This window comes from Halichoerus grypus, chromosome 3 (assembly GCF_964656455.1).
Source record: "Halichoerus grypus chromosome 3, mHalGry1.hap1.1, whole genome shotgun sequence".
In the NCBI taxonomy this organism is placed as follows: domain Eukaryota; kingdom Metazoa; phylum Chordata; class Mammalia; order Carnivora; family Phocidae; genus Halichoerus; species Halichoerus grypus.
The window spans coordinates 61,309,665-61,321,633 of record NC_135714.1 but is presented as its reverse complement, the minus strand read 5'-3'; the positions used below and the strand labels follow the sequence as shown (position 1 = coordinate 61,321,633).

At 40.8% G+C, this 11,969-nt stretch overlaps 1 protein-coding gene across 2 annotated transcripts; it reads right to left on the bottom strand.

Annotated features, from left to right (window-relative positions):
• Window positions 1-1,119: 1,119 nt before the first annotated feature.
• CCNG2 (cyclin G2) lies at window positions 1,120-10,219 on the bottom strand. 2 transcript variants are annotated; one of them, XM_078068821.1, is made up of 9 exons: window positions 9,901-10,219; window positions 9,010-9,318; window positions 8,789-8,926; window positions 8,026-8,163; window positions 6,724-6,974; window positions 6,456-6,534; window positions 6,257-6,355; window positions 3,719-3,924; window positions 1,120-2,543 (listed from the first exon to the last, which is right to left on the bottom strand). In XM_078068821.1, the coding sequence occupies exons 3-9, from the start codon at window positions 8,924-8,926 to the stop codon at window positions 2,423-2,425; spliced, it is 1,032 nt and encodes a 343-aa protein (XP_077924947.1). In that variant the 5' UTR covers window positions 9,010-9,318; window positions 9,901-10,219; the 3' UTR covers window positions 1,120-2,422. The 2 variants fall into 2 exon arrangements, with proteins under 2 accessions (XP_077924947.1, XP_077924946.1); XM_078068820.1 differs by lacking the exon at window positions 9,010-9,318 and having other exon boundaries at window positions 9,901-10,218.
• Between the last annotated feature and the right edge of the window lie 1,750 nt (window positions 10,220-11,969).

Below are 11,969 nucleotides of genomic sequence, written 5' to 3'. Positions count from 1 at the left end.
GCCAGCGGCAGAAAAGAGGAGACAGAATAGAGCCAGACAGTACAAATGAAATCATATAAATGATAAATGGAAACGTCCAGTAAACAGGTGGGAGGAGATGAGACCACATAAGTTTCCAACTTGAGTAGACAATACCTATTCACCAAGATAAACATACAGGAAGAGCAGGTTTGGGAGGAATCAGAAACTTCCAAGTGGGGTAGCCAGTTGTGAAAAAACAAGCTGGGAGCTCAGTAAAGAGTCCTAGACCAAATATACTGAGAACCCTAAAGGGGAACAGATGAAACTATGTGTGCAGTTTCACACAGTAAGAGCATCTAGGAAGAAAAGCAATCAAATCCTGGAGGAACTGAAGAGGGTTTCAAGATTTGGAAAGCCACAAATAACTTTCACATCTCAACAAATCAAAATCTGCAAGCAGAATATACTACTATTTACACAAATGACTTAATAAGGGGAGGGTCATCCTCAAGCCAAGAGCCTCTGCTGGGAGGGTTAGGAAAACATGGCCATATCACTAAGGGAGAAGAGGTATTAGTATTACATGAAAACCACATTCAGCATTATGATTTTCCAACCAACTAGAGAAAACAAAGGTCTACAAAATCAAACCAAAGGGGAATCATATGACCACTCACCCAAAAACCCACCGTGACTTGCAAAACAAGCCTAAGTCTTGGAAAAAGAGGTCCCAAGAGCCAGAGGCGGGCAGGGTCAGTCATAGTACACTCCCTGGCTGTATTTGCCAAGCAACCTTCTCATTAGAATGTGGCCTGTCTGCAGAGAAATTGTATTGATCTTCCAACCTGAGTATTCTGGTGTACTTGCTACCTGTTGCCTTTCAGTATAAATAGGCATTCAGGTCAATACATCACTCTTTTGTTTTGCATGAGTCCACCCCAGAGAGAGGTCAATTCTCAAGTGACAGATTCGCTTTCAGTATCTCCAAGACTGAGGGCCAAACTGTGATGAAGAAATTCTACCTAAAGGACTTCTGGTAACCAGATAGACAGCTTATCTTGGAGGCACTCCAGCCTCACTTCAAGGCCTTCCCGCGAAAATACAGCAAGCGCTTTTTCTTTTGAACCAAAAAATTAAGAAACAATTACAAACAAGGAGTGTAATTCATTAATATTTTTATTTTGAGTTGCAATCTATTATTACTTCAAAAAGATCCACTTCAGAAAACATCCAATGGATGTTGACTTACCATTCAAAAAGTAAGTCATCAATGTATGATTTATAATACAGAATACACAATAAATTATATTTACATGCAATGACTAGACTATCACACACACAAGGTAAAAAAATACAGCATTTTTATGTACATTTTTTAAGATTTACATTTTCATATACAATTTATAAAGTTAAAAAAAATTCTCTGTACAAAATCTCATGTGTACAGAGTTTGTAAATCCCTATTCTTATGGCTGTACCACCATACAGATATGCTGAAAACTAGAATACTACAAACACTTTTTTTTTTTTTAACTTCATGTTCAGTCTTGGCACCCATATACTAATATTATTTTTGAAATGTGAATTACAAAGGAAATAAACATAGTCATGCAGACTTTTTGAATATAAGAAATAAAATATGCTACTAGATCAACATTTATCAATTCCACAGTTACCTAGTTCTCTTCAACTTCCTGCACTGCTTTCATACAGGTGCATGCATAACTAACAGATTATGGATTGCTTTAATAACATTAAAATAATACTATAGTCTGACAATACTTAGGCATTAAAAATGCAACTATCTAACAACCATAGCCTGTCGAGTATTTCTGCTTTAGCAGAAACTTCAATTAACACATTACATACTAAAATTCACAGAAATGTCAGTATTATAATTTCTAAGTTTATAGAGTCTGCATCAGAGAGTAAGTAATCATTTAAAAAACAACAAAACAAAAAGGTGTATGACAATGAAGAGTATATTCTCTGTTCTGAGACTGGAAAGTAGGGGAGATCTATGATAAACCATTAAAGGGTTATCCACGGTCCCTGCTAAGGAAGCACTTGTACACTCCCAATCTGTTTAAATAAAGACAGGTGAAGGCTTTATAAAAAGTTTAAGCTACACTATTCATCTTTAAAAATCTTCTTGAAAAGTAACAAATTGAAGGTATCAGCACCTTCCCTCCTCCCCCAAGTAGCTAAAGATCAATGAGAAAAATAAAGTGCCAATGTGTAAAACATTGTTAATCGTTTAAGAGGCACTAACCCATTTGATGGCTTAGGATTAAATATGAAAATAGGCCAGATCTGATCTGAATAATAAATAGAAGGTAGGTATTCCAGTCTATGCAATTTCTGCCTAGATGGGGGATGGACCAGAAACTACCTACTCCCCCATTTATTGCTTTGAAACCTGTACACACACTTTAAATTCTGACACAGAACAATTAGATTTCTAAGATGGAAAGCACAGTGTCTGTGCCACTTTGAAGTTGAAAAAGAAAGTGCACTCCTGATCACTGGAAGGAGAGCTGCTGAGACTCTCTTCACAACTCATATCTTCACAAGAGTCCTCACTAAAGGGAGGAAAAGAGACAAAGATTCCATTATTTAGAAAATACTTTAAGGTTTTAAAAGCCAAATAAAATTACTAAACAAGTATCTCCAGTCTCAGGATTTTTATATTCAAAATTTAAGATTTACAGAGACAAAATTTAACTTACAAGGATTTCCTAAAATGAATTGTAATCTATTGTAATCTCCTTAGAAAATAGATTTTAAGAGGTTTAGACAAATGACTATCTGCCAAACTATTATTCTTGTACCAATTAATAAATATCAGGAACTAACTGTACAATTCTAAGCATTTTAAATCCAGTAAGTGGAGACAAAGGACAACGTATCTCCCATCACATGGTTTTGATGTCTTTCTTGCATTAATAATTGTATCCCCGATACTCTCAAACCAAGAAACCAGTAAGCTATAAAAATGAAACTTCTCGTTATCTCTAGGGCATAAAATAACCAAATTTGATAAAATTATTCCTTTTATGAACAAAAATTAACCTGACCAAGACAATGGCATTTGACAAAATGGTAAAAATATCTAGAGAAGTCGGCCGTGTTAGTGGTGGTGGTTCCCTTTATTTTCCAGTCATTTAACCCACAGCCTCTTCCTGAGGCACTGGATTAGGAATTCATACTAACCCTGAACCAGAATGCCACTTCAGGTTTTGTTTGTTTTTAAACTAAACTCTACTTCAATGAGCAAGGAAGATGTGAAACAACCAGTTTTCAAAAAGGGAAGGAATGAAATAAGACAGGGGAAAGACAAACACTGTACAATCTCACTTATGTGTGGATTTTAAAAACGAGAAAAACAAAAACCAGAATTCATAGATTCAGAGAACAGATTGGTGGTTGCCAGAGGCAGGGGATGAGAACAAGTGAAAGTGGTCAACAGGTACAAACTTCCAGTTACAAATCCTGGGGATGTAATATAGAGCATCATGTTTTGTTTCATTTTTTTTTTTAATAAAGAAAAGAAAAGGGGGGGATGTGGGGCGTATACTTCTAAATCATCACCTACTTTAGTAAAACTACCTCTAGCTAATTTTCCCACCTGAAGAAATGACACTATTGGAGTAGGGGCTTTCTCTAATACCCTGTAATATTCCCAGATCACATTTTTGAGTACAAAACCAGTGTTACTTACTATGGGTAAGTCTAATTAGTCAAGGAACCTGCTTACCTTTCACTTTCATCAAAACAACCCCCCTCTGGTATCGTTGGCAGCTCAGGAACACTGTAGTAGCTGTTGTGGAGGTTCTGGGCTGTGCGCCTTGAAACAATCCAAACCAATTTCTTAAGATCTGGTTTGCAACATTCAGGAGAAGAATATTCGGCTAGGCATTTAGAAACTAACTCCCTCCAATAAATGAACTCGGTGTCATTAACCTAGAAAAAATATTTTAATGAAGAGGTTAAATACCTTAGAATCACCCTATAATGCCTAAAATATACTGAAGCATGGCTCCCACCATCAGGTATTATTTGATACGGGATGTGACCTGGGCATCAAGATTTCTTTAAAGCTCCACAAGTGATTCTAATGAGCAGTCAAAATCTGGTAACCACTGGTTTAAAGGAGGAGCACTGTAGGTATAAATAATTTACATAGAACCTAATAAAAATCTTTGCCTATTTTAAGAAAATACACTGACCTAAAAACATTAGGTTTGTTAACCAACCTATTAAGTATATTCTTTAATAGTCTCAATGAAAGGAACTTAACATAATTTAGGTTTCTATAACATAGCATTGTGTGGATTGCTAAAAGTATGCATTTACATTAAGACACCAGATGTATGCTAATGGAGAAGTTAGCAATATGACAGAAAAGGAATTTCTCCCAAAGAGCACAGTTCCTCCACCACTGAGGAGTGCCCCAAATTATTTCAATGAATAAATTTTCACTCAAGATATTTCCAAGATAGGGCACCTGGGTGGCTCAGTTGGTTAAGCATCTGCTTTCCACTCAGGTCATGATCCCAGGGTCCTGGGATGGAACCCTGCATGGGGCTCCCTGCTCAGTGGGGAGTCTGCTTCTCCCTCTCCCTCTGCCGCTCCCCCGACTGTGCTCTCTCTGTGTCAAATAAAATCTTTAAAAAAGAGATATTTCCAGATATTATAAAAGGTTTAAATTAAAACTAAGAAATTCATGATTTAAATGAAAGCTAGACGGGCGCCTGGGTGGCTCAGTCGTTAAACGTCTGCCTTTGGCTCAGGTCATGGTCCCAGGGTCGAGCCCCGCATCCGGCTCCCTGCTCGGCGGGAGGCCTGCTTCTCCCTCTCCCACTCCCCCTGCTTGCGTTCCCTCTCTCGCTGTGTCTCTCTGTCAAATAAATAAAAATCTTTGAAATAAATAAATAAATAAAAGCTACAAGTTATCTGCCAAAAACAAAATACTTCACAATACTTTCATCACGAACAGAAGATAATTTTGTATCATCTTTGTCTCCATTACCACCTAATCCAGCTACATCTTGACCCCCTTGTAATCTGGCAGTCTCGCTTCTCATTCTACGAACGCCTCCTTCTAGGTATCTAATAACCTCCTTCAATTCTTTTTACACTGGGTCTTTCATCAAAATTCAGTACTCCTGACTTGCAATACTTCTTGAAAACCTTTTTCCAACCTGACAGTGCACTTGTCTCATGGACCCTCCTTCCCTTGCCTCCTAAGGGGGAAACCACCAACAATGAAAACCCAGAGTTTCAACTGACCCCTAAGCAAAGAACTCCCACAAGTTTCTTATGGTTTCTACTATTATTTCTTCATGAGAAATTTCAAATCTCAATCTCCAACTACAATTTATCTTCTGAGTTTTTATTCCAGGCTGCCAAATATCTGCTAGATACCTACCCACCTGAAAGACCTACAAGAAGCTAAAGTCATACTTCTCTGATCACAAATTAATTTCTCTCAAACTTCCCTTGATGGTATCAATATTCTCCCCATCATTAGGTTCAAATCTTGGCCATTTGTGACTCCTTGTCTCATTTCCATGCTTGGCTTCCAAAACTATTTGAGTTGGATATCCTTACTCCTGCTTGTGACTATCACCTAGACATTCTAACACTAAGCCTACATTAGATGATTCCCAAACCCTTCTAGTCCACCGGCTTCCTGACCACAAGCCTTTGCTACCCAAACTTTCATTGTCTAAGATTCTTTTGGTCCAACCAGTCATAGTGCCTTTCACAGTCTGCCCTACTTCTGTGCTAACGAAACCCCAAAGCACTCCCTATTAGTATTAATACCCCTTACTGCAAAACTTATTGGGCCAGCCAGACTAAGAGGTTTAAAAAGAAAAACATGGCTGAAGTTATTCTGGTAATGCTACTAATGGGATGATGATTCAGCCCTATAGATGTAATGGACTGCTATTAGTATATTTACTAAATCTACTTCCTAGTATGTATTTTAGAACAATGTGCACGTAGCAATGTGGACCACTGTGTTACCAACTGGTGAGAATACCAGAGAAGGGACAAAACATCTGAACACAGAAAGAAGCTAAGCTAAGATCAGGTTCCCCTTCTAGCTTAACACCGTCTGCGTCAAAGCTGCATTTTGAGAACTTCAACACTTGAGATACAAGAAAAAAGTATAAAAGGTAAAAGCCCCATAAAGTATTACTTAATGTTTAAATCACTACAGGGGAAAAAAAAATGAAACATTAGGAGAGAAATCTGCTTTAAAGAATAAGAACTGAAGATAATTTACCTTGGAATGTTTTTTAACAAGCAGAAGAATTTCCAATAATTCAATGGATTTCAAAGTTTCTACTTCCAAATTGAGAAGGCACAAAGCTAACACAGATGGCTAAAAAAAAAAAAAAAAAAAAGAAAAAGAAAAGTGAGTATTTTTTTTAAAAATTCAAAATAGAAACAGTGAGACATATGTAAGCAAGCAATCAACTTACTTTTGCCTTTGAAAAGATAAGTCGGCAGTTGCAAGCTTTCAGCTGAGCTTCTAGTTTATCTAGACTCAGTATTTCTTTCCTATACAATGAAAATATAAGACAAAATATTTATTTATTAAACTTCCAAAGATTTAAATGATTTTAAGAACTTGCTGCTGAAAACTCAAGTTGAAAATTTAGAGGAGTAAAAATATAAATTTCACTGGCATTGTAACGGTTAGCTACAGCAATGCTAAAGTACAAAATTTTTATTTGTAATCCCACTGACCTTTCTGATGTATGACAAAGTACAATAGTATGGTATAAGTGCAAAAAGTTTAAGGCAGTAGTTGCTTCCAATTCATAGTGCAATTTTTCTGAAATTATTTTTTCCATCCGTTTTATGTCAGAAGCAGTACATTTACATTGACTAATCCGGATTACATCATGAGTGGATGGAATATTGCATTCTTCTTCAACTATTCTAGCAGCCAGCAAAAAACAACAGACTCCAATGCAAGACAAATGTTTAGGTTTCACCTGAAAAAGAAAAGAACAAAGGCTTCTTCTAACAACTGTCACTCAGATTTAGCAAAGCAGGCACTTAAAAGATTATAATGATGTCCCTAACTCTTAAGACCAGAACACAATCCAGCTGCTTCAAGTACTTACCCTTATTCACAATTATACTTAACCATTTTTACATTTTAAACTGAGTTAACTTCCCATTTAAAAAAAGCATTTTAAGCATTTAAATTAAGTAATTTAAATGCAAATTCAAAAGGTAAGTTTCTAACACTGAATCATACTTTGTATTTCAAACATGAAATTCGTAATAGTACAGTCTCCCCCAAAATAAATTAAGCCTTTCAACACGGAGACAATATATACTTCTTTGGATATAAACATAATATATGCGACTTATCTTTTTATCTTCTTCTCTAAGTATCATCCCACATTTCAATGCAAATTTGCCCAAGAGAAATATTGCATCAGTTGTGCAGAGTGGAGCATATGTAAAAGCTGCCAAGGACAGATGGCTGCCCTTTTCTTTTCAGTGCCCTAAAAACTGACCCAGCAGCTGACAGCAATCCTATTGGCAGAAGAATCACCACATTTTTCTAACAGTTGCTGGTTAATAAGAGTACGGCTCCCTGCTTTGAAAAGACTTCTCACAGGGAAGGCAGTTAGGTCACCTTTAATATACTGCTATACTTCCATGTGTCATGTTTCGTATTAAAAACAACTAAGCTCCAAGAGAAACGTGATGGGAGATAAAAATATGAAAACCTTATTTTGAGGACTGTACACATATATAGGGAATACCTAAAAACAGTGGCCTCCGTTTTGTCACATCTTCAAAGAGAAGGTATATAAACGGTAACAGCAAAACCTAACTTAAAATACAACACAGTTAATTCTGTAGTCTCTCACTCTGGCACTGAAGATCACAATTCCAATTAAAATGTTTATATGTAGTGACATAATTACATTCACTTGTCAAACATTTATCGAACCCTTGTATGCTAGGCACTGTGCTGGGCACTAGGTTTAGAAATAGAAAGATGCATATACAAAAATGATTAAATACCTTCATAAGAGCCAAGAATCTATCTAAAATATTGACAGCCAGAACAAAAGTTTCAGTGCAAGATCCAAAAAAGTTGGTTAAACTCCTTAAATCTTCTACTTTGGCATTTCTCAATCTTGGACACAAAGTGTTATCATCCTGCAATAAAAACCAAGAGCCAAAGTTATGACTTTCTTAGAACTAGATGGATAAATACACACAATTAGATTCAAATAAGATAATTTTTTTTCTTAACCTTCAAGAATATGGGAGAAAAGAGTATTTAACTAATGATATACTTTTTCAAATACAAGAGACGTATATATATATCATGGCTTTTTAAAAATATACAGCATAAAAAAGCTTCAGCAATCCAATATAAAGTGAACTGTTGTCACACTTCCAGAGGGTTAGAGCAAATGTAATTCCCCTATAATGGAGATAGTTTGTTTTCTTTATTTAAAAAAAAAAACACCTAAAAGTCTACTATAAAGTATTTACAGGCAGAGGGTATTTCCACAAATGAATTACTCAGTTCCCAGGGAGTGTCCCACCCAGAAGCTGCAGGTTGGGGGTGCCACATTTGAAGAAACACTTCTCTAGAGTTAGTATCACTCTCATTCTTGCATAACCCTGTAAAATTTATCTTACTATTCTAGAAGACAAATTTTGGTCTTAAGAAACTTTGCAGCCTTTAATCGTGATTCAGCTGGGCGGGGGGAGTCATCCTTCTCCAAGCCCTATCAGCTGCTTGAGCAAGAAGGTATCTTTTCTGGGAGCTTACCTCCGGGGTAGCCTCGATCAAGCTTAGCCCTTTTTCTCGAGGTTGGAATCTCTGTTCCTGTTCTAGATAGAGGTTCAACAATCCGAAAAGCTGGACCCCTTCACGACCCGCCAAATACTCTGCCCCCAAATCCTTCATCTGCAGCAAAGACACCACGCAGTTAGAGGGTATCCTGGGGGGAAGGTAACGGGGGAGTGGGCAAAAAGAGCTAGTGCCAATACCTCCAGCGAGAGGCGCCCCAGCACACCCCGGCGGGCAGCGGGTGAGGGGATCAGTCACGTCCTCCAGAAGCCCAACGCAATCCTCCCCCACCTCCACGGAGGTGTGGCAGGAGGAGGGGCCGCGGTCTGGTCCGCCGGCCAGCGCTGGGTCAGACCGGCCGGCCCCGGCCTCCCGGCCGTTTCACAAACAGGAAACTGTCCCGGGGCGGCGGTGTCCGGACGGCCGCCCCACCTGAAGCCCTGTGGGAAGGGGCTTCTCCCCGCAGAAAGCTCCCGGGGCAGCTACGGCAGTGGGTCTTGGGGTGGGCGCTTTGCACAATAGGGGGGAGGGGAGAGAAAGTCTCGCGACTGAACAAAGAACCGGAGGGAGGAGACTCCCGAGCCCCGCCTCTCCCGGGGAGCCCAGCTCCAGAAGCCCCTTTCGCTGGAGTCCAGCCCCCAAGCCTTTCCCATCCGCTACGGCAGAGCCTACTCCGGATCCACCCGAGTGGCAAGACCGTGATCTGAGAGAGCAGCAGGGTGGCGTGGCCCATCAGTCGGGGGGATAGACGTTCGGCCTACCCCGTACCCGGACAACACCCGTCCATCCACTGATGCCCAGGTTCCTCAAACTGTGCTGAGCTCCGGGGCTGTCAATCCAGGAAGCACCACCCCAGCGAGCCCCCGTGACAAAATGGGGGGGGGGGGTGCAACCAAAGAATTGTCTTCAGCCTCCTCGACTCTCTACTCCTACCTCCCAACATTTTTCCACATCCAGTGCCCACTCCCCCGGCTGAGGGTAGGACCGGAGTCGCTCCCGGGGCTGAGGAATGGGTACTCCGACACCACCCCCTCCCTCCAAGTCCCAACCACGAACAAAGAAACCCCGCGATCCCCCGCGAGCCCACTCACCGTGCCGGAGACGCGCCTCCACCAGCCCGCGGCGTCACGGCCCAGTGAGGACTGGGCGCGGCGGGGACGTCCGAACCTGTCTCCGGAGGTCAGGGACCCGCCGCCTCAGCGGTGCCCCCGGACAGGCATCGGACCCTTCCCCCCCCTGCCGCCGCCTCCTCGGCCTCACAGCCCGAGCTTCATCCTGCTTCCTGTGCGCCCACCCTCCAGCTGGGGCGCAGCGCCGGCCCCTCAAACCCTACCCCTCTGCCGGCACCGCTGCCTCCACAGCGGAGACCGAAGCAAACCCCTTGTTTTTGTTTTGAGTTTTCGACGCCCCCAAGGGGGCGGGGCACGTGACTCCCCGCGGAGGGATCCGCGGCTTCCGCAAAAGACTTTGAAAAAGAGTCCCGCCCCTATACTACTGTCCCCAGCCGGATTTGTGCCCTCCTCCCCTCGCCTTTGCTTTGCCGAGCCACTCCTCCCTCTCGATCTCAGGGCAGAGGGTGGAATCTGGGAGTCGGCTTTCTGCGATTGATCCTGAGGGGGGAAGGAAAAGGAGTGATAGGTTTGAGAGGCGGAAGGAGATAGTTTCTGGTCGCATTGCACCTTTTAAAGGTCCCCATTTGTTTTGTTTTCGCTGTTTTGAAAAGTCCGCCCAAAGCAGCCAGCTCTCCGATTGGATACTGGTAGAGGGATCAGAATGCTGAGCATCTGATGCACTCTCGAATCTGGATTGGCTGACTGATTAGCCTTCGAGCCCTCTGATTGGCTTTCGTCTTATCCAGAGCTTCTATCTTCCTTGGGGCCTTAGCAACTCTGGGGTCTGGATTGCGCATGCCTGATAGCGGCGAAGGCATTTATAGACCTGATCCTGGGGTCTAGTCCGTCCCACCTCCACCACCATCGGTCCCTGCTGTATGCCACTCGTACCTCCAGAGAGCTGTAATAGCTAGGAACCCTTTATTTTGTTCTGCGGGTCCATTGTGCTGTAACAGTCAAGTTATTATAAAATTGTTGGGGTGTTTACTGAAATTTTTACGAGTAAAATGCTCTCATCTCTCGTATATGCTTTAAAGTTTTTCGTACCAAGAGGAAAAAAATGGAGATGATAGGTGAAACGAGATTGGCAAAAAGTTAAGAGTTGGTGAAGGTGGGTGATTGGTACAAGAGTGTTTGTTGTAACTAGTCTTTTTAATTTGATGTGCCTTGAAATTTTTCTGTAATAAAAATAAATGTACAAGGGGGGGACTTAAAAGGAAAAACTTAACCTGTGCATACTGATGAGGGCACATAAACATTTAATAATTATAATATCTTGCCTCCAGAGGTTGTAATTGTGCTGTTGTTTTAATGAAAACTCCCAGAAGCTTCTTGGTCCTCAGTCACCCATAAATTATCATTTATTGTCCATTATAATTAACGTTATTATTAAGAGGTGACACCTCTTCTGAGGCGAGCAAAAAGCAGAACAAGGGTGCCTTAGGCTAGAGAAACATTCACACAGAACATCTTTGGGGGATGTAAGAGACTCCCTTCTAATATATATGGTTACTTTCTTTACTTTCTCCCTCCTCAGTCCCCGGCCACTGTCAGCCAAATACACAAAGCAGTAAATAGCATATTCTTGAGTTCTAATCTAAATAATCAAATCCAAGGAACAGATTTCTCTGTGAATTGTTTTGTTACTTGTAAAATATGAGAAGGCACACAGCACAGCTTTAGAAGCAATTTTATCTTCTTTCCAGAGCAGCTGAAGAATTTTAGAAATAGATCCCTTTACATATTTGCTGGGACTAGACACGGGAGTCTGGAGCTAGAGCAACTTGGGGAAAGGGGAACTGGAAGAGAAAAATCCTATTTCAGGGAGATGTGGCCTTGTTCAGGATTTTGGAAAAGAAATAAAATTACATTAACAGATTACTTTCAAATGGTTTACAGGTTGCCTAATTTTGTGCACTACTTGTGTGATCTTTTATTTTTATTTTTTTTTTTTTTAAAGATTTTATTTATTTATTTGACACAGCGAGAGAGGGAACACAAGCAGGGGGAGTGGGAGAGGGAGAAGCAGGCTTCCTGCGGAGCAGGGA